Raw genomic sequence first — 27,495 nt, 5'->3', positions numbered from 1 at the left:
TCTTTCTCTCTTTCTCTCTTTCTTTCTTCTTTCTTTCTCTCTTTCTCTCTTCTCTCTTTCTCTCTTTCTCTCTTTCTCTTCTTTCTCTCTTTCTCTCTTTCTCTCTTTCTCTCTCTCTCTTCTCTTATATGTGATCCTATACCAGAATATTTTCGTATATTATGTCTGTAATGATTATGAGACTGGCCATTGAGAAAACGGTTGGTATGAATAAGCTTGAAATAAATGGGGTAGAAGAAATTAAGCGAAACAAATTGGATTGTGACTTGAAAAAATGGTAGAGACAGACGAATTCCCCTTCTACTTCCATCGTCATTTGTGTGAATGGAGGTACCCCATTCAGATGGAGTAGGATAGAATCGAAAGTAACTCTTCCATGACAATACTGTAATCAATATATCGTACCATCAGTTCGGTTGAAGTATGAACTATTGGGACTGCTCAGCAATTGGTTTTAATTTCTGCGAACGGTAACTGGCGTCATCTTCACATCCAATTACGAACCACTGGTCGGGTAGAAATCTGGTGTAGTCAACGATAATATATATTCCGATGGTAACGTCAATCGACGTTTTTGTCTATTTTTGCCTCCCTTTCTTTGCTTATCATAACAGTTGCTTATCTTTATCATTATTTAATCCTAGCACACATGTGCTTTATTCAAGTTTTCTCGCTCCTTCAATTTTTATATCCACCGCTTGCGCTTCTTTTAGTAATGTCTCCGACTTCTACTTTAATGACTTGTTCTTTACGGGCCGGGATGGTCATTGTATCTTATTTGTGAGTAGTATATTTCTACCAACTGTGCGCAGTAACTTATTGTCTTCTTTGGTGTTTTCTAACTCATGTCTATATAACATTTTTTCTTATCTGCTGAGAAGTTGATTTGAAATCCCATATTATTTAAATTCTTCATATACTTTTGTCTCTGTCATTCTTAACATTTTTGACTTCTCCCGACTTTTTAAATTCTTTTCATTCTCTGACCTCGTTTATGGTACATCATCTGCACGACTATCTTTTTTTCCGCAAAAAGTCAATCTTTTGGACAATTTTTATCGGTGATGTATATGATGATAGGATCGAGACACCCTCAATAAAACCTGTCTTATTTTTTGAAATTGAGACATGACAACTTTTTACAAAATTCAGTTTCGCTATTTCCTATTTTGTGTATGAATGAAAAGTAATTATCGACAAAAAATATTCGATATTGTCGCCTATCCCTTTGGTTTTTTTCAGATTTTATTTTGAGATATTTTGATAACTTGGTTAGAATATGTTCATCTTTATACAGCTATCACTAATAACAGTACTTCATGTTCATTGCAGACTCCATAATTTTTTTTATTTGTCAGATCTATATTCTAATAATTATCACTGTTATATTTTGTAACTCGAATAATATTTAGACTACTTAGTATATAGATAACTAAACTTCACATAGACGGTATTCCATGTCTATAATGAATAGCATTTAATTTGGTATTTATGATTAGAGGATGGCCATATTTCTTTCCAGAAACCTCTCATCTTATTTTCATTATTCGAAAGTATAGTCAAGTATACAGCAAAACAGCTAGATCAAAAGGGGGGATAACTTTGTTTATCTCAGTTTTAAAATCTATTTGCTTGAAAGTAGCGGATATTTTTGTTTTAATTTTAACAAATTCTTTCAATCTCCATTAATAATAAAGTCACAAGGTTCATATTTATGATTAGATTAATATTTTTACAGAATTGTAAAGTATCGTCATGTCTTACTTTATATTTGAAGATTGTTCAACAGAATTATTTTTTGTTTGTGTATTTTATTTCAGTTGTTTAGTTCTTTAGTGGTTATGTTTTTAATTAAAATAAGTCTAAATTATCATGTTTAGTTGTAATATATTTTTTGGTTGTACCAACAAACCTGAAAGCCGTCTCTTTTACCTCATTTTAAGGCAATCTTACGTTTGCTCGCGATTGTATATCGCGTAAAGTGTGAGAGGGTACTGGGTTTAATAAAACTTTTGAAAACTTTTTTCTGGGCCTACAGCTAAAGAGTATTGTAATAAATTCAATCGATAGGATAATATGTTTCGTTGTCATTTTGCTTTGAAATATTTTTTACTTGAAATTTGATTGGTTCTGTTTCTATATACTTAGAAAAGACGGTAATTTACTACATGTATAATTTCGGTATTCTGGTTTTACCTAGCATTTTTCTTAACTTTTATTAAGCTAATCATATAAATATTTCATTAAAATTTACGGGTGTGAAATCACATTAATTGTGTCTAAACGCCTAGTTATCTTTGTTTAGTTAATTCGAGGCAGAGAAATATTATTTATCATTTTTATTAATTTCTCCACTTTAGAAATACAAATATATCACCAGCTTTGGCACGGTACCACCCATGCGTACATTTTTCATACAAACCAAGGTCAATAGATATTCTAATGTTTATAGGTGATTAAATTGGATGGAAATTTATGATATGTTCAATTTTCAGTTATGGAGACATGGTACCGGCAACTATAGCTGGAAAAATAGTTGGTGGAGTTTGTTCTTTAAGTGGTGTCCTGGTTATTGCTTTACCAGTACCTGTTATCGTATCTAATTTTAGCAGAATATATCACCAAAACCAACGAGCAGACAAACGGAAAGCTCAAAGGGTAGATATAATATCAATTAATTCTAGTAGTATTCAATCAAATAATTTCATTATTTTTTACTGGGAGGAGATGAACAACTTTTTGAGACTTTGAGCATAAAAGTTGTTGCTGTATTATTTTACAATAGTTCTCACGTTAATATATTATTGATCTTTTTAGCCTCATCTTCTGTATATGTTCGTACTATTTAAGGATACACACATGAAATTAATAGGTATATTTCTATATTTACACTCGTTGACATAGATACTCGAACACACACTAAAAATTATTTTATTTCAGTAATATTAGCCATACATATCAAGGAGACCGAAATATCTAACATATGCTTTACACAATCCCTAATGCGACATGATTGAATATGACGATGTACTTTCTTAATTCTCCACCGATTATGTTCCACATCCTACGATCTTAGTGGTCAGGGTAAAATAAAAGTTTTAACCACGTGAAGTAATTCAAAGCATGCCTGGTTATGTGTGACGGAGCGTTATCTTGAGGAAAATATGTTCCAATATTTCATGAAAAGATAATTGTGCAGTTATTTTACCTCTGATGAAGACTTAAGGTGACTTCAAGCCGCAAGTATTGGCTTGTTCATGCAGCTCAATAAAAAATAGAGGGTTACGACGTTCAAGTTGTGTCCTTTTCACTATCACTCAAGACGATAGTGTTCCGTTCCTAATTCATAATATCTTTTCCGTCTGCAAACAGTTCATATTCCAAGGACCTTTCCATGTTCTACAAACTAATGAGTTGATATTGCAATAATTGTCTATGAGAATTATCTCTTGAAGCTAATAATAGGCGACGATCGTGTGAATTCTTGAGAGGTATCGTTTAAAACTCGTGTTCGTATTCATTCTATATGTCGGAATGGACCGGATCTTATGGCCAAAATAATTGAATAAAAACAGCTATGCTCAAGTGATAGTACTCAAATTCTAATATTGTGCAAATGTGAGGGTGAAACACTTATAGTAAAATAATATTAATTGATGGTCGTACACATATTTTGTTATTTCTACTTGTTTTTGTTGAGCTGCCGGGGTTTTTATTTACTTTATTATGAATCATCCATCGTTCTGTTTTAGTTCTATTAGAGGTGTCTTATTTTTTCACCTAGTTGATGAATTCAACTGTCATACTTGCTATTCTCTTTTACAATGTCAAATTGTCTCTGTTTAAAATTATTGCAAATCAGAGCCATCCCCAATCCTCAATAATATCATTATAGCATAATTGAAATTCATGTTTTCAGTCAAGTAAACTGTATATTTATTTTTTAGAAAGCGAGACTAGCTCGTATTCGTATTGCCAAAGCTTCATCGGGAGCAGCATTTGTTAGTAAAAAGAAAGCTGCGGAAGCACGGTTAGCAGCACAAGAATCTGGAATAGAATTGGATGACAATTATAGAGAAGAGGATATTTTCGAATTACAACACCATCATTTATTGCGCTGTCTAGAGAAAACTACCGATAGAGAATTTGTGGAGCTTGAGGTAACAGTTGAAAAAAAGTATTTGCAACTGACATTGGTATAGATATCAATATGCTATTTAACAAAAATCAAAGTACTATTTATTATTTTATATTATCTCACTTACCAAAAAAGTTATGAAGGAGATTTATTTAGTTTGCGCATGAAAAAAAAAATGATTCTATTTATGATATTAAAAACGGATTGGGTTGTGAGTTGATTGAGAATTAATATATTTAGAGAATTTATCTTGTGATTGTTAAGATGCAAAAACCCTTTAAATATTTTGAGGACGTTTCGACAAGTTGAAAAATAGATTTTAGAGATTATATCGTGAGACTAATTGAGCTTTATACAATCAATTAGTAATATATAAAAATTTCAACTGATTTAAATTCATTTAGTTTTTTACCTTTTTCAGGTACCATATAATGGTCATCCAAAACGACCTGGCTCTCCATCTCCAATGGCCAGTCCAGCTCATTCAGCCGTTTCAATGGGACTTCTACAATCTTGTTGTGGTCGTTGTTGCCCAAGAAGGTACCAACAAACCTGTGGGAAATATATGCCCGCTGCATCAGCAGCTCAAACCAACCAAACAGGAAGTGGTTTAGACGGAACATATTTAGTAGAAGCGTCATTTTAAGACATATCACATTTTGATTCTTACAAAATAGTATTATCATACCATCGGCCTAACATCGTAATGACGAACATAGCCTAAAACTAGTGTTATAAAAAATTATGTGAAGTGTCTTTTTTAGCGAAAGAAGTTGAAAGATGCTTAAGCCTGCAAGGAACAGGATTACAGAACCATCGTTTTGTAGTTAGATACGGACATTAATTGAGTCTATTATGTTGAAATTTTATTAAATAAAAATTCAATTCAGCGTTTGTACGCTCGTACAATTGGAGACAAACATTAATTTGATAATTTGCACAAAATATTTCTAGAATTGAAATATTTTGTGATATGAACATATGCAGCAATAGCTAACCAGTTTTGTATTATTTAAAAATTATAAGAAGAATAACATTCATTAATGACTTAAATTGTAGTTTCGAGTGAAGCTATTTCCTCTTATCGAGCGAGACGTGTAAAATTTAAAATACATTTTTACTGACGTATACGCATGTCTATCTAAAAGTGGTAATGAAAATTGGCTCTCTGGTACTTAGGCTACGTTAGGGTATTTTGAAGGGGTAAGTTCCTCGTAGAAAATCGATAGGAGTTCATTATAATTAATTATAGGAATAGTTTACGAACATTCTTCGAAAACCAGCTTTCTGGCTGCTAGAAATTAGCGTGAATTTTATTTGAATCTACCTTAAAAATGATATATGATCACTATTCATGACTAGAGCCGTTATTACCGTATTTTTATTTATTCTTGTTATGTCCCGATATATATTTGATATAATGTTTTAACTACGTGAAAAAAACTAAGGACGTCATGTTCAAGTTACTTAATTACGTGTCTGTTCAAGATTATAAAAATCCATATGACTAAGATAACAATTACTTTGTCTGTGATAGGAAATCGCAATTTTTCTCTCACGCCAAACCATTATTCGAGAAGTGTCCGATTTCTGGAAGATTGAGTTAAAATTCAAATGCAACTTGAATCAGCTAACTATAGAAAATTTTAACTTGAATTATTGTATCATGAAAAACAATCATTATCAAAATGAAAGTCTATGCTATTTCAAATATGTCATACAAATATACTAAACTGTTGCTAGAAGATTTTGAACAGATTTAAAGTTTGTATTAAGCTGAAATTCAATTACTTCAACAAATGTACTTTAAGATAATGTTATTCTATTTATTTTTCAAAAGTACAAAATCGTTTATCATTACCATTGATGATAGAAAAGTACCACTTTTGTTCCAACTTTTTGCTAATTTCATGTTTCAACAAAATTGTGTCTGTGGTTGATATTTTCAAATTGTTTCTCGCCTTCTAAATGTTTTTCATTTTAGGTCTCTTATGTTTTAAAATTAGTGTTTTTTAAATTATTTTTTAAAAGAATGATAAAAAAAGCTATAAATGATAAAAAAGACCTGAATATTTAAGTAAAATTCAAAGCTCTATTTTGGAAGTTCTAATGAAACTACAAATAAATCAATTGCTATATATTTGAGATGTAGAACTAAGGAAAAATTCATTTTTCTTATTAAAACAAATTTCTATTTTTATTTTATTCTTATTTTGATATTCATGATGTAGGTTGATCTATTGAATGATCTATTGAATTGATTAGTAGTTGTGTTCCATGGAAGATTGTAAATGTAAAAAAGAAAAACATCGATTTTGGTTTTGATTTATTTTGTAAGATTTGATGTGTACGCCATTTCGTTTCAAGTTAAACAAATTTGTCTTATTGTTATTTTTTAGTGAAATTTAAATTTGTTTATTTTATTTTAAGACAAATTTTTGCCCTCATTACTAATGTCATTTGTTGGTTTCAGCGCGAAAGGTAATATTTGGATCATGTAGACTGGTCTCTCCTCTATTATCCAAAAGACGACTTCGCTTATGTGATTTTTTCCCGTTTCTGAAATTTTTACTGATATTTGTGTTAGATCTTTTGTTCATACTGGGCTGGTTACTTTTTATGTAGAAGGATTCTAAAATTACTCTTTTATTGTATTTATTTTCTATACCCAAAATTTTGGCTTCTCTTTTGTGGCTTGTATTCATTACATGTTCTGATAGGTCGCAATTACGTCAAAGATTCTGCAATCACACAATTGGTGTTGTGTGATGCGTTGTTGTGAAGTTCGAGAGGTTTGGCCTGTGTATTTCTTATCACAATTCATACAAGGATTATTGTAAATGTAATTTTTCTGTTGTGAAGGTTCTTCTTTTTATTTTATTTTTGATTGAATTTTGTTGATTGTTAAAATATTTTTTGTAACAATGTTTATGTTTTCTTTTTGAGCATTTATGGAATTTTTTGTGATAATTGGCCTAGTTGTGGTACGAAACCGTATCTTAGTGTGGGGGTTGTTCCAGTGTTTTCACTGTTGCTCTACATGTTATTGATTACTTCATTTGTGATAGTGTTCCATATGATTTTTAGAGGAGATTTTTTGCATAGCTGTTTTCTATAAGAGTTTGATGTTTAGCTTTTTGTTTTTTCAGAGTGGATGACTTAGTATGTTTATTCTGTTTTTCAGTACTAGGATCTGATTTGTTTTCATATTCATAGGGTAATGGTAATTTATGGATCGTCCCAAGTTGGAGGGTATGATGTACCAGTTGTGAGTCGTCATTTCTTGTGCTCATTTTGGTGCATAGAAAAGAAACAATTTAGCATAGAAGAAGGAACCAATAGAGATGTACCTTTTCCTGTTTCCTCTTGAAAATAAGTGTATTTTATTATTGGGAACGTAGCGAGGAAACACCAAAACAACCTAGTATATATTCCGATCTTTCGAATACTTATGTATTCATCACCTGGTAAATTGTATTAATTCAACTTGAAAATCATGAGATTCAAAATTTAATATTCAAAATGACGAATAATAGAGTGAATTGTGTTGATTGCTAGAATAATTTTGGTTGCGATTTTTATGTTTTAATTTTTGAGCTTTTGTTGAATATTTCATGATAATAGTTGTAGTATGGAAACATATCTTAGCGTGGGGGTTGTTTCAGTGGTTTCACTGTTGCTCTGGATATCAATCAATATTTCTATCATTTTGAATGTTAAATTTTGAGTCCCGTGATTTTCAAGTTGAATTAATGTAATTTAAAGCCACCGCAAATTTTAATTAATTATTTTCCAGACGATGAATACATAAGTATTCGAAAACTCGGAATATATATTATTTAGTTAGTCTACTTTGGTGTTTCATTGCCACATTCCCCAAAAGTAAACGCTCATCTCCAGCTCGCAAAGACTTCGTTACCATTATATTAAATGACATTGGCTTCAGGTCAACTAATTCTTATCGCATCTGAATTTTCCATTTCTCATATTTGTAATGGCCAATTAACAAACTTTTTTATAGATGCCCTGACATGTTTGAGTTTTATATTAATCGTAACTATTTTGAATGTCAGTATTGGCAAATTTCGATAGAAATGAAGACGATCGTGAATGCACGGGTGTCACAGGTGGGGGAAAATCTTTCATTTTTAGTTAAAAATTACATTTGATCAAATGTAAACAATCTGGGGCTACATGGTGTTAAATTTCTGGAGTAACGACGTTATAGTTTGAAATATTAGTCAAAATATTTTTGGAAAACTGTTAGGGATTATTAAGTGAAGTATTGAAGGGTTTGAGTTATATGTTGGGAAAAGAATGGGATCGGAAAATTCTAAGCGCAGACAATAGATATTAGTTGAATAAAAAGTTTTAAAATTTTTTGGAAAAGAATTTTTCTTGTCAGTAATTTTTTTAACAAGGAATAGAGTCTATAATATTTCCCTCTTAAGCAATCTTTCTTCCAAATACAGATATTATCGGAGACTACTGGAGACTACTTTTATGTGACTTTCTGAGATTTTTCTTGTATTAATTTGATCTTCATAATCCATTTTTGCATTGGAAGGTGATTACTTTTGTTAAATCATAACAATCATACAAATAATCACATATTTAATTGAACAAACTATTTCAAGTTATACTATTAAATGAATAAATTTAAATGTTATATAACTTACGTTTACTAACAATTGTATGCTATGAATAATGTTTATTGATTTTTTATAAGTTAAGAATTTTGTTATTTTCGATCATCTGGAAATATTTCAAATTAAAAAACGAAATGAAAAACATTCTTTGATTTCTCCTCTTGAGAACCCGAACCTCAAAAAATACGTTTGCATATGTTGAATAAATTCCATTATTCCAAATAGAACATCTCATATACTGGTATAGCATATTTCTTAAGCACTATTTTTGAGTGTCCTCTGAAAGTAGTGGTTCCAATATATGTTGTATATCATTGCTTTAAAAATAATAAAATGCTTCGATTCAGGAAAAATTATGTTCTCTTTAACAAACTTCAACATTTTGTGATTAGAATAATTTTCAGTTTATAATGAGAAATTATATTTTGAAAGACTCTTTGAGAGAAGTTTCACTGAAAAGGATAGTAGTGAGAGCGATAGAAATCTTAGAATATTTTGGATTGATATGAAGTGAAAGGATAAAAGGATATAAAATTTAAAGAAAAGTTGAAGTTTGACAGATAATTTATAAACAGTACAAACAATAAACGATATAAACAGGACAATTTATATTTATATCTAATCACTACAAAAATGAAGTATACGAAAAACCGTTGTCGTAGTGTGAAAATAAATAATAATCAGTTACCAAGTAAGTATTGCTAAATAACCATTAGAAGTAATAACAATAGATATGGTGAATCAAGGGAACTACACAAAATGTCAGTTTGCAACTAAGAGAACTTTTTATTGGATTAACTCCAGTGAGGTATCTACAAAAACGTATATTTGGAAAAATAGACTAAAACGTGACAATTTCATTGTTAATCAATAAAACCACTAAATAACTGCCAATAAACCCAAATACAAATTAACATTGTACAAATACGATACATTCCCAATTCAATGATAATATAGATTAGTATCTACCCCAATATACAACCACAATAGAACAATGACTTATAAAACATCAACTTCGAGGATTCAGTAAAACATGTGCATATATAAAATATAATTCTACTAGATCGAGAATATTTGGTTTCCAATCAAATTTCAATAATTTTCAAGTCAATATACGACATATATTGAATTAAATTTCCCCAGGAAAATGGTAGTGGTATACTCTTCTCATTTAAAAGGATTAGTCCAAAACAAAAACTTTTTGCTTTAACGGAAGTCAAAAACTTGTCGTAGGACATTTATGATTTAACAATTCATTTATAATGAGTGGAATGTGCAGTACAACTTGGTACCTATAATCAGCCTTATCATCAACATCATAAGCTACGAGTAGTATTCAAAATAAAGAGTAATCTACTACAACAAACTCTCCCTAATTCAAGCAAATGTAATCAGAGAAACAGCCCTCTACTACCACAAAACAAAAATACTGATAGTGTAAATATATAGATTCCTTTTTTGGTATTCACCATTTTAAGTGGATAACTATAGAAGACAACTTAGTAATATACTGGTTTAAGGCCGATTTTGATTTTTAAACGATCAATCCGCGACATATACATATATATGAATTGTAACATTGTCTTTGCCAGCTATATTATGAGCGGTTTATTATTGGGAACGTGGCAATGAAATATCAAAGTGAACTAACTAAATATTTTTTTCGAGCTTTTGAATACTTATGTATTCATCGTCTGGGACTGAAATCATGGTCAAATACAATATAAGGAATATGTATAAATGTATAACAATAAATTTATCCTACAATAATTAACCACCGAAAATCTTAATTAATTATTGTATGTAAAATTTTATTATTATTATACATTTATTATACGTATTACTTATATTGTATTTGACAACAATTTCAGTCCCAGACGATGAATACATAAGTATTCGAATATATATATATATATATATATATATATATATATATATATATATATATATATATATATAAGCATGTTTTTATTGAAAACGTGACAATAAAACACCAAAGTAGATTAACTTTAACATATTTTTCAACGACGTCACTTTGAATATTGAATTTTGAATCCTATGAATTTAAAATTTTTAAAAGAATTTATACAACTTAAAGCCACCACAAATCTTAATTGATTATTTCCCAGACGATGAATATATAAGTATTTGAAAACTCGGATATATATATATATATATATATATATATATATATATATATATATATATATATATATATATATATATTGGGATTTCAGTTTTCATTTTCCGTTTATCCATTTTTTCAATTCTTTCAGAAAAAAGTTACATATCTCTCAAGATGGCTTCTGGAAGTGTTAATTCTGTTTTAGTTGTTCATGACATTTTTGAAAATTGAAATGTTGAGAATTTTCTTCAAAATAATAAATACAAAGTAGCAAAGTAAAGACGTAAAATAATGTTTGTTGATTAATATTTTTCTTGTGGTAAGCGTTCAAACAATCCATATTGATTATGATTACCTATGAAATTTTACATAGTCTTGCTTTAGGGCCTCTCTTGATAAAAAAAAGCTATAAGTAACAGGATCTATTGTAGTTAGAACGTAAAATTTTTATCTATTATTTTAAACTGATTTTTCACCAGAAGCGGTCTTATTCACTTCTTGAGCTTGTTTTTTTGATTAATGTTCGTGGTTTTATATTAATTTCACTAAATAACGTGTTTTTTTTCAAAAATCTAACTTTGATTTCGAGTAACTGAAACTTAGACTATAGAAATTGGATTTTATTTTTGTGTATTCCCACTTTATATTTTGAAAATTCATATCCAGTAATAAACTATTCGTTCAGAAAAATTATATTATATATTATATAAAATTATAAATATATTAGTTTTCATAGTTTACCATTATACCAAAAAAAAATACTTAGCTATATTTATATTCAACAGTAATAGATGTTTCTAATAAAATCTTTTTAAATTGATAGATTTTGGTTATTCCATGAACATTCCACTTTTTCATGATTTATAAAATTATAGTTTCTATCTCTTAAAAATAACATGAAAGGAAATTTCCCGGGATATTTGAAGGCACTCCACACCGCTCCTGAAACAGAGAGTTTGTATTGAATCGAAATAAGGGTGTTCAGGATGTTGACCTCAGAGCGCAGGACGCATAGCGGTGATAGCAAAAGGAACGGCAAGGATAGAGCATGGAGATTGCCAGCAGCAGGAGTAGCAAGTGAGAAGACAATGAAAAAGTGAGAGGGAGAGACAAGTAGAAAACAGCGCAGTGGACTGATTCAGCGTTAGTGGTAGTGGTAGCGCAGTGGAAATTCTACAGAGGAGAATCAGTCTCGGTTCTCGTCATGGTTTTGGTTTTAGTACACGACTCTACATTGTAGGCATATATAAACATGATATAATTTAAACTTAACCTAATTATCGGTAGCTAACTTTACGTATATACAAGTATACGATATATACACGATATATATATATATATATATATATATATATATATATATATATATATATATATATATATAATGTGCCAGTTTAAAATAAGCCAAACTCGAGCAACTAAAACTCAGTGAAACAAAATGTTTAAATAAAAACCTTAAAACAACCAATTAATAATGTTAAAAGTAAACCGCTTTAAAACTAACTTAAATGAAAATCTTTAAAACATCGTTCAGCATTCGCCCAAGATAGTTCGTTCTGCTATTGCTACTCATGGAAAAGCAACATTGTTATTACTTCAAAGGAAGGCCACGATTACTGACGCTCATACTTCTTTTACTCATCTGTCTATCGCTACCAAATGGTAGGCATCATAAATATTTTGGTGTCCCATTTTTTAGCATCCATTTGACACCATTGTAGAATTTGTTTTACCTTATCAATAATTTCCTTGTAGTAGTTTTTTTGGTTATTCTGTCTTGTTAAGTATTTTTGAAACATATATTTGCTAGTAGATTTTCCTGGCTCTAACCTTTTGAATGCTGGTGTAGTTGTGTTTATTTTAAACCCGTATTATAAGTTTTCATTGCATATAGATTTTGTGAAGTTATATTTTCAATTTGTTGTTGTTTATTTGTTCAATTCTCATCTATAAAACTTTGGTTTATCGCCACGAGAAGTTTCATTGAAAATGTCTAAAAATATATATTAATACTTTTATATAAATATATATATAAATATATATACATATATATATATATATATATATATATATATATATATATATATATATATATAACGTGCATGGTATTTTTCATTTTCCACCAATAACTCTGTGTACAGTAGTTAAATTATTTTGTTATTAAAAAGATATCATCATCATCAAAGATATCAAAGATATCATATCATATTTATGTCGATTTATGTACATAATAATAACTCTCCATATCTTAAAAAATTGAAAATATAATTTTTATAATCTATTAAATTGAATTAAAGCGGGAAAACAGGCATTACTTAAATTTTTATGTATTATTATAATCATTATAGCGATGAGTGATGTGATTGTGAATGTTTATACAATCTGATGAATTCAATTGGAACATCAAAATACTGCAATATAACTTTAAAGGCGTTATATTTAATTGATTTAAGTGCAAAGAAAAACTTATTCTAGTTATTTATTAAAATAATAAAAATTTTACAACGGTGATCTCCTAAAATGCATAATTTATATGCTCTATATTTCGCGGAGAAAAAATGTACTATATAATATATATATATATATATATATATATATATATATATATATATATATGCACTATATAATCACTTTTTCACTGAAACTGGTAAGAAAGGTTTATGCCCAAGCAAAAGTAAGGTTAGTGTTTTAATTACATATTACACTTGGTTTATCTCCTTTTAATGATTGAAAAGGTCGCTCATATTTTGATTTTAGAGATACAAAATGGGATTGATGGATATTTATAAAAGGCTTTTATGAAAAATGAAAGTTTTCCTAGAAACTGCTTTGCCAGGAGTTTTTAGGAAATTATGGATTGATTTTAAAATCAAATTTCGCGTAACCGCATTTATTGAGACCAGTTCTTTGCTTTTCTAAAACAGAATACATAATTTATTAAACGCCAATTATAATATTGTACAACTTGGTCAAGTGAAGTTAAGTATAGATATTTTATAAATTGTAGAAAGAAACATTGTATGATTTTTTAGTTTATTTAAAAAACAGATTCAATTTTCTCACGTGTCAGTGGAATATTTTTGGTCAATCTCTCTCACCACACGTTTGTTACCTTTTTGTTTTGCCATTTGATGTAGTTACAGGCCGCTTAAAAGAGTCGCTCTTAAATACATACATTAAAATTTGCTATCGCTGGATTCATACACATATTTTAGAAATTTTATTTGATGAACATCTTATTGGAAGCGAATTTCTGCATTTTGTCCATAATAAAAGACACTTAGTACAGGATTTGTGTGAAAACACAAATAGAAACATTCAGATTGTCAAAATCTGAAAGGAAATACTTGATCTTTTTCCTATTTGTATACTCAGTAGTTTCTTTATAAATAAACAAAAGAAATTTATTCTTTAATACCCAAACTCTAATATTGCCCTATATCTTGTTAAACAATAAAGACACCTATATATGTATTTCATTTCATTTTCCACAAAGGAAGATCTATATGGGGTAGTGGAATCACCGGTGAAGGTATACATTCACAAAAAATAAAAATTATAAATGAACATAGTAATTAGGTTAAAATAAAAACAGCGATTGAAGTATGGTTCCAGAATATCAATTCAAATTAAAATTAAATCGAGTACAGTATATTCTTATACAATTTGTGTGAGAAAGCACATTATAATGAAATTACCTACTACCTTTTCCACCCTTATATCTACGCGCCTCAGAATAATATATATTTTCTAATTTCCCATACTGTTCATATTGTTTATAAGAGTGTACAGTGATTGGATCTTCCTAAACATATATTTGTATTTATTTGATCTATAAATTCATTCAAATTGAAAGTATCAAAGATAAAGTGTTTAAATAGATATAATCTTCAGATATTATCTAAAATTTAGGTTTTTGTTTCATAAAAATAGAATATATATAAAAGATGAATAGAATAATAAATGTGAAACTATCAAATACTTATTGAACGGAATTATCGTCATATAAAAAATATCTAGGTATATATGTTTTCGAAGCAAAAACTGCTTCTCATTTATGTGTGGGTGCTTTTACTTCTACACCTATTTCCACATCCTATAGGGTCGTTAGTCTCCGTTGTTGTATCCTTTTTCTTTCGACTTCAATAGCTCTAAACTGAGCAAGCACACTCTTCACTTATTATATAAATATATAAAATATATAAAATATATAAAATATATAAAATATATAAAATATATAAAATATATAAAATATATAAAATATATAAAATATATAAAATATATAAAATATATAAAATATATAAAATATATAAAATACAGAGTGTGCATTTACTTGTTGGATTAGTTCTTTCTCGAAATCCTATTCAACATTGTAAAGATCAGCCTTCCCGTGAATGGTTCTTTTCTTTTTGTATCCTTCTTTGAGTAGTCGTGGGATACTTTTCTTGGCCGTGGATCTCTGGCGTAATATTTTCTAGTGTTGTCCTTCAGCTTCCTCATCTGTTTGTAGGGGTAAGTTGTTACAACATCAGCATACTAAATTCAGCTGAAATCACATCTTGAATTATTGAGACTTAACGACAACTTCAATTATTCTTTGCACGTTTTAATCCGTAAGATGTTTGAAAACCAACCAAAATAAATTGTTATTTGTTTTATTTGGAAAACTTTCCTCCATCTTTCTGAAGGTTTGGGACTCACAACAGTAAGGTGTTTAGATTTGGTTGAGGAGTAGATAGAGTTATTGTAACCTCGTAACGCATAGGACATTTATTCCTCAATAGATAATGTTCGTCTTGTACTTCGGAGTATCCTTAGGTGTTCAAATAAAGTTGAATAAAATCTTTGGATCATACAGTTGGACTGAGAACTGTCTAGGGTGATACAGTGGATGGGTATTTTATGTGATTTGATAAATTCTTTTATGATTCCGTTTTTAAATTCTGTACCGCTATCTGCAACTATCATGGTGAGTAATGTTTCCAACACCTTGGTGGGTAGTTGATCATATTTATTATCTTGACAGAAGTGGTTAAGTGATCTCTCGGATATAGGGATGCCAGGGATTAGATTTTCTTTTGCCGTTTGCTTTGTTTGCTCTCCATCAGTAAGTTCTTCATTGGAAATTTGTTTTGTGGTGTCTAATAGGAGTTCGTCGATTGATCGGCTTTCATCTAGTCATTGCAAGTTGACCAGCAGTCATCTTGCATATATTCTTTCAGAGAAAACTGCAATTGAAGCGGTAGATTATCTGAAAACATTTTAAACTTTCTTCCGAATAAATGGGGGCGGAGGTATTTAGTAGCCCAAACTATAGCTAATATCTCTTTTTCTATTGTCAAATACTTTATCTCTGTCTCGACCAGTGTTTTGGAAGCGAATGCTATTGTTTTAATACTGCCCAATGGACCTTGAGAAAGTACTGTTCTTATAGGGTAGTTGCTGGCATTGGTAGTCGGGTGAGAAGTTTTGAGAAGAGAGGTTCGTTTATCAAAAGATTTTTGCATGTTTTGAAACATTCTAGAAAATTCTGGAGTATGTTTGATTTTGGCATCCTTCTTCAGATAAACTGTTAGTGGTGTAGTTATTTTTGCGTAATCTTTTGTAAACTATAGTATCCTAGAAGTCCTAGGAATCCTCTGATATTTCTAGCTGATTTTGGTATTTTATAATTGATGGTAGCTCTAATTTTAATCCTCAAATCAACCTTCTGAAGTGACGAAATGTCCTAAAAAACTAACTTCTTATGTAGGAATTTGCACATGTCGAATTGGATCTTTAATCTTGTATCTCGAAGACGTTGGAATATTTTGGAAAGATTCGCCATATGCTATTGGCCATTTCTATTTGATATAAACCGCTCCACGCTTGGCATCGGACAAGTATGTTCGTTATATTAGGTATTGATTATCAATCGTCGATTGTTTCTTCGTGTACATTGTAATAATCGACAACGATGCGCCATTTGATTTTCCTGTTTCTTATGGACTATCCATATAGGTGAGGACCATGGAGATTTATTTGCTTAGAGGATATTTGAATGGTTTTATTCTCCTCCTTATAGATATATGGGTAGCGGTATGATTTGATATGTACCGGTATATCGTCCTTCGTTCTTTTGTAGTGTTTAACTTGAAGAGAAAACTGAGAGGTGTGTCTGGCGTGTGAAAGATATCTGAATATTTCTTGCAAAGACAGATGATGTGTTTTTCTTCATCAGCATTTAAGTAGTCTGGATCCGATGGTCTACGCAAGTTTGGTCCTTGTGTTGTTGTCATCAAAAATATCTGATATTTATCGAGATTGATTTTCTGGCATTCTATTGCGTTCTTTCTGCTTTATAGGGATTGTTGAATGTTTCGTGATAAAGATCCGGGGAAGTTTAGTTCAGCACGGAAAAGTTTTAGATAATCGATATCAATAAGGCCATCGAAGGTTTCGTGGAATTTGAAAAGGTGAAACTCTAGTTTCAGGAGATCTGAATTCTGGAAATGAAGGGATTGTGATTCTATGCTATGAATAATTTTATGGAATTAAGATGGAACTGCCAATAAAGAGATCGTATTTTATTACATTTGGGAAATCAATTGAAGGTGTTTTGGGATTGAGAAATGATTTTGTAGGACCTGTATCAATCTGGAGTTTCAAAGGTGTATATGAAATTTCGATATATGGAAACTTCTTTTTTTCAAAAAAAAGAGTGCAACTCTATTATGCTCTTGCTCCGTCTATGGTTCTAGAGGGAGTTGGTCTTTGTTATTGTTGTGATCTCCTTGGTCGGATGACTAGACGTTCTATTGATTATGTGTCTTAAATGGTTGTCTTATTTCAGGTCTTAGATGGGAGTTGGAAAACAGAAGTTGTTGTTAGACCATTGTTTGTGGAAATTATGGGAATTGCTGATTGCGGTGAGTTATACCTTTTGTGAGTAAAGGTTGTTGTTTCCTTCTTGGATATATTACATCGCGATTACTAAATGAGATGAATAGGTCTCATTGCCCTAATAGTTGAGCCTGAAGGTTGGTGGTAATACAATTTATGTCAAGTCCTATTACTTTCTCATAAAACTGCATGGGTGATTCTTGAGGCCCCTATCCAATGTTAACTAAATCGTTAATACTTGAGTTACTTAGATAATTCGATAATTATAAATCTACTATGCTTGTTAGCGTGTCGTTAATAGTAAGGTCTGAGGCAGAGGAGTCTGACACAAATAAAATGTCTTAAAACATACAAATGATGCTAAGGTACATTCGTGAATCTACATCTAAACACAAAGTTAATTCGTCAGACCATTATTTATATATTTCTCCCAGACTCTTCACTTGCATAGTTGTAAATTAGTACCCTTATGTCTTCACTGCTCATGTAAAAATAGTTTACATCAAAACTGTGTACAAATATAGAAACAAATTTTATAATAATTATTTAACTCAAATTCATATATAAGTTGAATAATTAAATGAAAATAGGCCCCTGGAAGAAGATCCTTTTTCAAAGATGTCCCCTTCCAGTGGAATTTCTTTTTAGCTGATAGATAGATATTTAATAATTGCACATCAAACTACCTACACATGATGTAACTCTTTCTCTCTAGATATATATCCCCACAAAAATTATCGCATCACTCATTATTTTTTAAAGATTTTAAATATGTTGCCTGTTTTTCGAATTTTATTATTATTACGAATTAAAATACCAATAGATACGCCTTTTGCAACATTCATTTTATATCAGTTTAATCTATAGAGGACAAAAAGTTTGATTTACCAAAACATAGCAAATATCAAAAAAATTGTACAAAACATCTATACAGGTGCTTAAACTAAAACCAGCCAATGAATTACCAATAGCGTGTGTTGTCGGCCCTCGCTCTAATTACAGCTTTCATTCCTCTTGAAAGGCGTCTAAGCAGGCTTTGGACGTATCCTTGCGGCATGTTTTCCCAGAAGTTAAAAAGAACATTTTGAAGATCTAGTATTCTTATTGGTGCCGGATGTTGCAGAATTTGCCATCCTAGCTAGTCCCAGACACGCTCTATTGGGTTAAGGTATGGGCTAAGTGTAGGCCAATTCAGGGCGGGTATCTCGACCTCTTCTAAGTACTGCCTAACCAATCTAGCAACGTGTGGACGAGCATTATTGTGCATCAGCACAGAGTCGTCACCGATATGATGCATATAGGGCACTACATGGGGTTCTAGGATATTGGTTATGTTTCTTGGTAGCGAATAACAACTCTGGATATGGTGCTTTGTTGAACTCCAATTACCCCAGCGACGTATCTTTGACTGCGGCCATCTTGTATGAGCACGATGATTCTAGCGGCTTCTTCATTCGTTACATGTCTTGTTAAACGTTGAGACATATCCATTATTAACAAAATAAATTTAAATTTTTACTATACAATAACACAATTTACTTAGAAAGTTCTCAATCTCAATGCATTCTCCAGAAATGATTTACTCGAGCATTTGTGCTTCCAAAAAAATTTGTAAGAAATTGCTCATGATAAGAAACCAGAAATATATACTAAGTTGATACATATACAGATTGTCCCAAAAAACTAAATTAAAAATATCCTAAAATACCAGTGATGCGATGTGTGGGGTATATATATATATATATATATATATATATATATATATATATATATATATATATATATATATATATATATATATATAGATAGATAGATAGATAGATAGATAGATAGTTAAGATTTTCGGTTAAGCTCGGAAAATATATTAACACTTAACAACTGAAAATAAGTACCTGCTAGAATCTCACAACAAAAGATAGATAAATTTTTGAAGTTTATTATATATTAATCAATAGATCACCTACATTATGAACATCAAAATAAGAATAAAATTAAAATAGAAATTTGGTCTAATAAGAAAAATCAATTTTTCCTTAGTCTTTACATATCAAATATGTAGCAGTAATCAATTAGATTATTTGGAGTCTTATTAAAATTTACAAAATAGAGTAGTTGATTCGGTAAATGATATCAAAAGGTCTAAGAAATAAGAAATTAAAGAAATTTATATCGACATGGATGAAATAATGCCTATCTGAAAAATTACGAAAATATCCTCCACAAAATTGCAAATCAAGAAACCGTAGAATTTTTCTACACAGATGCAAATAGTCACCTGCAGCAGGAATATCAAAATCACGTTTTATCTATCATACAACTATCTATTACCGAATCAACTACTCGCACTACGAAAATTAGAAGATGAGTTAAAAAACATAACTGCTCTAATACGAAAATTAGAACATGACTTAAAAAACATATAAGTTAAAATAAGTGAGGGAGTTCCTATCAATATTTTACAAAAATTTTAACAAAAATGTCGAGAAAGAACTGAATCACTTTTTAATAAATGTAAAGAGAAACATATTAAGAAAATTGATAACCTAATATTAAATCAACAACCTATTGCTAAAAATACAAATGAAATCAAATCAAAATTGATCGAAAATTTAATTGGTACTATCATACCGGATGAAGTGAAAGAAGTTTTATCATAGGTTTTAAAAATAAATTGAGAAACAAACAACAACAGAGCAATATCAAACGTCAAAATATAACTAAAACCAAATAATATTTTGAAAAATATATTATATTTTATATTTACATAAACCAAAAATTATATCAAAAACACATGGGATTAAAAATTCTTAACGAATATTTATTTATTTAGCTAGAAGTGGTTTCTTCATATAGAAATATTCCTATTACCATTGTGAAAAAATGTATTAATGAAAAAAAAGAATTTATAAAAGCTATAGAGCTTACACTTTCTGCAACGTCCTTCAAATATGAAAATGAAATATACAAATAGACGGGGGGCTAGCTACAAAAAACAGCATCGATTTGGTACACGGCGTTTGAGTTTGTGAACTGTAAGAAAATACTTAGTACATCCCCGAATGGCTGTTCGTTCAGGTCGCAAAAGATAACTACAGCCAGTTTTCCACGACGAAAAATGTGCCGGAAAAACTGATGAGGGGTCGGAAAACCCTCGCCAGAAGCGATTCAAAGTTCGGGAAAATCAGTCAAAAAAAACGACTTGGTCCTCAAGATTTGGCTGATAGATCTATCTGTACTGAATTTAGATACTTAGCTATTCAAAAAGCAAAAATTGGATTGGAAAAATAACTGCTTGGAAAAATGATAAACAAAATATTCAATAAAAAGATAAACAGATACTCCAATCAATTGAAAAACAAAACAGAAACAAAACATCAAAACATAAAACATTTTTCCATACCATATGTACAAGGACTTTTACAACAGGTATCGAATTATTTCAATAAATATGATATTAGTATAAGTCATAGAGAACATAATACGTTATTCAAATATCTCACTAAATCAAAATTTAAAGCACCAGAAAACAAAAGACGTGATTTTATATATCAAGTGCCTTTTACTAACTGTGACGCTGTCTACATAGGGCAAACATCTCAGTATTTAGAAAATAGACTAAGAGGTCATCAATATGATAAAAAAATAGAGCTGCATTAACGAACCATGAAAAATGAAAAAAAATTGAATTCAATTATTAAGATTTAAAAATTCTTGAAACAGAATCTAATAAACGAAAAAGGGAATTTTTAGAAATGGTTCACATTCATAAGAATGAAAAAGCAATAAACGATAAAAAATACTCTAATAATTTAAGTACAATTTATAGCTCTATTTTGTAAATTCTTATAAAACTATCATATCACGATACCTCACGATTACCTATGTAATAAATATCAAAATATTCCGTTAATTGAATTTGTCCTTTCATCTATTTTTTTTAATATATGTGATTTTTCATTGTTAATTCCTTGGCTCTCCTAGGTATTAAATTTTTTTACCATATTCATTATCACTTCGAACTCACTCTTCTTTAGCTATTTGCTTCTATGTTTTTTTTCCAGTGGCGGATTTATCTTGGCATATTGAAGTAAATGGTAGGTATGTTAGGTCTCCCTATTGACAATCAGTTCTATATTTTATATTCTAATTTTTCAGTGGTTTTTAGGGATTTTGTCAAATCTAGATATTATCTTCAAATTTATGGCCTATATCGTGGGAACGATCTTCTTATTAACCTGTATTCGCTTTGTTTCTGTGATTCATTCAAATTTTTCAGAATTAGACTATTTGTTTTACTTTCCATAAGGTTGAATTTTGTTCATATCACCATCTATTATTAAATAGTTAATCTTTATAAAATATTTCTAATATTGGTAGCAAGCGCAATATATTTTCTATTTTCTCAAATCATTTTTGACAAGCAAGAATCTTCTTTCCTTTGTGTTACTTAGATAGGTAAAATTTTAATTCAGATGATATTATAATTGATGGCTGAATTCAACCTCATTTTATGCAAATGTCATTCAAAAACCTTATTTTTTATGGCTTTTAATACAGTTCTTAGACAAAAGTTTCGTCTGAATATTAAAATATAATCTATACATTTAACGTTGGTCTCCGTACATGTATTTTTGCTTCATATATTGCTCGTATGTAAACATACATGTCCATCGATAGTATTCAAATTGTGTTACCAATATAATATTTTTTCCATCTTCAGTAGTTTCAATATATGTATCCCATTTTATCTTCTATCGAATATTTATAGGGCCTTTCAAGGCAGTACTTATATATACATATTATATGTTCACAATTAAATTTACGGCATAATTAGAACAGTGTATATTTTGTCTCATTATTTGTTGTTGTTGGCCTTCCCTGTTCATGTTTTTCTGGAAATGCAAAGTCTTTTTGTGTAATTTATAAATAATAATCTTGATCCAATTTCAACATTTTTATCTCTATATATAAGATGTCTTAGAGAAAATCCTTTTCTAGTTTTATTTTGAAGGTTTTTAAGGAACATGGAGTTAATTGATTTTCTCGTATTCTGGTCTAATTTTAGCTTATTGAATTGGAAGAGTTTCTAGAAGCTCATTTCTACCATAATAATTTCTTGGTTCTTTTGGTTCTACTTTTGCAATGTTTTGATTCAGTTTTTTATTTCCTGTACTGATTTTTCTCATAGTCAATCACCCTCCAATTCCACTGAGAAATAGGTTTTTTGTTCTTGTTTATATGATTTCATTGCTTAAACTTTATTTGGAAAAGCTGCTAAATCGATTACAAATTAATTATTTTTAAAATGGAAATAATAGAGTGTGAACCATTTATAGTTGTCGCTATTTATTTTATTTTTACTAATTGTTAATTGATGGATGTGGTGTCCACAAAACAAGCTGCCTTTGAAAAGGGCAACTTCGTGTAATTGTGAGTGTTAGTATAATGACGGAAAATAGTATATTCAGGAAAAAAAAGATTTTATTACAAATTCAGTTGAAGTTGTGAATTGTGAGATATAGATAATATCTTTAAATTGTGTGTTGTAAAACATACCAGTTTATTGTTCAATGATGTTTTGCTCCAGAGCTAGATTTTTCTAATAAAACTAAAGAATTGACCGAGATTCCAAGAAAAAATTGATTCAATAACTATTGTGATGAATATTTCAAATGTACTAATAGGTTACTCAAATCTACAACAATAGTTTACAACAAAACTTAGATTGAACAGCATCCTGATGATTTTATTTATTTTTATTTTCATAATTTCGCTATAACTTTTAAGAATGAGATTTGGAACAATGTGGAATTGAAAAATCTGTTGAAACTGATGAATATTCTGTGATTGCACTAATAAACAAATTCTATATAATGATTATGATTTCAGACAAACTAAAGTTATAGTGAAAATTTGACCGCTGTAGTAATGTAAGTTTTGTAACTATCATATATTTATTTTCCATTTTCATAGTAGCAGTAATCCAGATTTTCACCTCCACATATAGTTGAAGGAATTATCACAATATATCTGATCACAACATATATTGAGTCATAGTGTTAAAAGTAAAGTACATAGATTCTCTATTTAATTGTCCACATCAATTGTATTCGATTCATAAGAAGGTTATGAAATTGATAGAGACAGTGTTCTTGATGCTATTCATTTCCTCGGTGGAATTCCAAGGAGTAGGCAGATTGAGATCTTGGAATCAACCAAGAAAAGGGGTGATTCGTTGTGAAGAGTAGGCAGATTGTGACCACAGAATCGGATGAATTCTTACCAATAAACAAATAACCACCCTTCTTTAATTTTTTTTTGATAATTTTTAAAAGAAAGATAAATTTCGACGTTTCGACTTTTCTTCAAGTCTTTATCAAAATATGATATTGACACTAACAATTTGCTTATTTATATTGATCTATAGATCACTTTCAAAATGAATATCAAAATAAGGATGAAATCAACTTAGATATTTGTTCTAATAACAAAAATTAATTTTTCCTTGGTCCGTACATCTCAAATATATAGCAGTAATCAATTGAATTATTTGTGGTTTTATTGGAATTTACAAAATAGAGCTATAAATTTTACTCAAATTATTTAGATCTTTTTTATCATTTATAGCTTTTTCTTTCTTATGAATGTGAACCATTTCTAAAAATTTCCTTTTTCGTGTATTAGATTCCGTTTCAAGAATTTTTGAATCTTTATAATTGAATTTATGTTTTTTGATATTTGATGGTTCGTTAATGCAGTTCTATTTTTTTATCGTATTGGCGACCTCTTAGTCTATTTTGTGAATACTGAGATGTTTGCCCTATGTAGACAGCGTCACAATTAGTACAATGAACTTGATATATAATATTACTTCTTTTGTTTTTTGGTATTTTAGATTTTAATTTATACTTCAATTCGTGTCATCCTATGTCACAAATAAGACCAGTGATAATAAGTTTGGCTGATAGATCTATACAACTATCAGATCCTGAATTTAGATACTTAGCTATTCAAAAAGCAAAGGCTGCATTGAAAGAAAATAATTATCCGTAAAAAATGATAAATAACATATTCAAGAAAAGAATAAACAGATAATACAATAAATTTAAAAACAACAGAAAAGAAACATCAAAACATAAAACAATTTTTCTTATCATATGTACAAGGACTTTCCGAACAATTATCGAATTATTTCAATAAATATGATTTTAGTATAAGTCATACTAATACATTATCCAAATATTTCACTAAATTAAAATCTAAAACACCAAAAAACAAAAGAAGTAATATTATATATCAAGTGCCTTGTACTAATTGTGATGCTGTCCACATAGGGCAAACATCTCAGTATTTAGAAAATAAACTGAGGTCATCAATACGATAAAAAAATAGAACTGCATTAACGAACCATCAAATATCAAAAGGAAATTTTTAGAAATGGTTCACATTCATAAGAAGGAAAAAGGTATAAATGATAAAAAAGATCTAAATAATTTGATTAAAATGTATAGCTCTATTTTGTAAATTCCAATAAAATACAAATAATTCAATTGATTACTGCTATATATTTGAGATGTACGGACCAAGGAAAAATTAATTTTTGTTATTAGAACAAAGTTCTAAGTTGATTTCAACCTTATTTTGATATTCATTATGAAGGTGATCTATAGATCAATATAAATAAGCAAACGTCAAAATTCATTTTTCTTTTAAAAATTATTAAAAAAAAACTAATTTTTAAACAGAAGAGACCTGAAATCGAGAACATTTAGATGCAATAAAATATCAAAAGGTCTAAGAAATAGGAAATTAAATATTAAATATATATATCAGAGCTTTCGTAGCGGTATTGTGGCAAAATTAAACACAAAAGTGTACTAATTCTAATATATTTCCCAGCTTCCGAATTCTTATGTATTCATCGTATAAAAGTATAATAATAATGAAAATTACTTGTATTAATTAGTTACGAATTGAAGTGTTTCACATTTTGTTATTTCTTTTCAAAAATATAGAATTCTTCAACTTGAAAACTCAATATTCAAATTGACTCTTGATAGAATTGCTTCTGGTTGCTATAGAAATCGTTGTTAATTTTCATTGGTTAGATTATGATGACATTGAATTTGATTAGTTAAATCGTTATGAATGCTGTTGAATATTGATTGCTTAGATTTTAAATGACATAATCTAACCAATAAATATTTCTTTAAAAATCAAAATAAATCATAATGAAAATAGTTATATCAAAAGGTCTGAGAAGTGAAAAGTTAATGAGAATGATATTAGCATGGATGAAGTAATGCCTAACTATCATAACATTGGACCATTATATGGAAATTCAATCGAACAAATCATGAAAAATTACGAAAATATATCTAAAAAAATGCGAAGCAGAAAAACCGAAGAATACATTTAGTAAGATGGAAAAATGAAAAAAGTTAATACCCACGTTTCCAAGTTTAAAACTATCTCATATAAAATTTACAAACACTCGCATGCAACATGAATATCAAAATCACGTTTTTTATATTTTAATGTTTCAAATCATATAACTATCTATCACCGAATCTAAAACTTTAATTGGGAAATTAGAAAAATAATTGATAGACAAGAAAATTTAAAGAAGTCAATTAATTTCTAATAACATTTTACAATAATGTCGAGAAAAAAATGGAACAATTTTTAAAAAAATGCAAAGCATGAAAAATTGTAAAAATTGATAACTTCATATTGAAAGAAATACCTATTGATAAAAATACAAATCAAATGAAATCAAAATAAAATGAGAATTTAACTAATACTAAAATACCAGATAAAGTGAATGAAGTTTCATCTTAAGGTCCCAATTTTGCACAAAATATTCCTAGTGACAATGCTGTAAATACAGCACCAATCATCTAATTGTAATATTATCACTAATTTTAAAAATAAATTGAAAAAAAACTTATCAATATTAACTCAAAATTTAACTAAAACCAAAGAATTTATCAAGCATATCAAAATTTTGAAATCGCATGAATGTAATACTGTTACGAGTATTATGAAAACAGAAGTTTATAATAAAATGATGAAAGTATTGTATGATTAGACAACTTACCAGCAATTTAAAACGGATCCTACGAAATCACATAAAAAAATAATCTCATTCAATCTTGGGAAGAACAACCTTTTATTTCGCCTTTGGATATAAAAATATTCAAAATTCACTGTACAAATCTAACATACCTATTGGACCAATTATTTCAAGTATTCAAACTTCCACTCGTCCCATTATCTAATTATTCGAAAAATATTTTGGAAACAATTTCATACAAAAACAAATACTTTATCAAAATTCAACTATCCTAACAAAACAATAAAATTAATTACCTTGATGCCACAGTATATAAAATTAACAATAAAATAAGAACATAATAACTTTGCTCTCAAGATATTTGAACTTCAATTCATGTCGTCCTATGTCAAAAAGAGGACGGATCAAAAACAGCTGACGGAACTGATACGGGCTCAGAACCAAACACTCTAAAGGCTTGGGCAATCCATGCAATTGAAAAATGTGTTCAGTTTAATCTCGAAAGGAACTATCGCAAACCGGATATCATCATCCTGTCCGATAGTCAAGCAGCCATTAGAGCTTTAAGTTCCAGTATCACAAAATCCAAACTCGTTTGGGATTGCCTAGAAAAATTAAACGAGCT

At 29.3% G+C, this 27,495-nt stretch overlaps 2 protein-coding genes across 9 annotated transcripts in view; both read left to right on the top strand.

The window, feature by feature from the left end:
• LOC130451422 (potassium voltage-gated channel protein Shal) overlaps nt 1–8,929 on the top strand; it is a 19,102-nt gene extending 10,173 nt beyond the window's left edge. The window contains exons 2-4 of the mRNA XM_056790427.1: nt 2,496–2,658; nt 3,948–4,160; nt 4,560–8,929. Coding sequence (XP_056646405.1) covers nt 2,496–2,658; nt 3,948–4,160; nt 4,560–4,784 — 601 coding nt within the window. The 3' untranslated portion in view covers nt 4,785–8,929. The remainder of the gene's footprint in view (nt 1–2,495; nt 2,659–3,947; nt 4,161–4,559) is intronic.
• A 3,126-nt stretch (nt 8,930–12,055) lies between these two features.
• Nucleotides 12,056–27,495, top strand: part of LOC130451421 (neuronal acetylcholine receptor subunit alpha-7) — a 52,076-nt gene continuing 36,636 nt past the window's right edge. For 2 of the 8 annotated variants that reach the window (XM_056790425.1, XM_056790420.1), the window contains exons 1-2: nt 12,059–12,148; nt 12,317–12,574. In XM_056790425.1, coding sequence (XP_056646403.1) covers nt 12,484–12,574 — 91 coding nt within the window. In that variant the 5' untranslated portion in view covers nt 12,059–12,148; nt 12,317–12,483. Of the gene's footprint in view, nt 12,196–12,227; nt 12,575–17,744; nt 17,821–27,495 lie in introns of those variants that run through there. The other 6 variants (XM_056790426.1, XM_056790422.1, XM_056790418.1 and 3 more) reach the window with 5 other exon arrangements.

Source organism: Diorhabda sublineata, chromosome X (assembly GCF_026230105.1).
Source record: "Diorhabda sublineata isolate icDioSubl1.1 chromosome X, icDioSubl1.1, whole genome shotgun sequence".
Taxonomy (NCBI): Eukaryota; Metazoa; Arthropoda; class Insecta; order Coleoptera; family Chrysomelidae; genus Diorhabda; species Diorhabda sublineata.
This window is presented reverse-complemented; position numbering and strand designations above follow the sequence as displayed.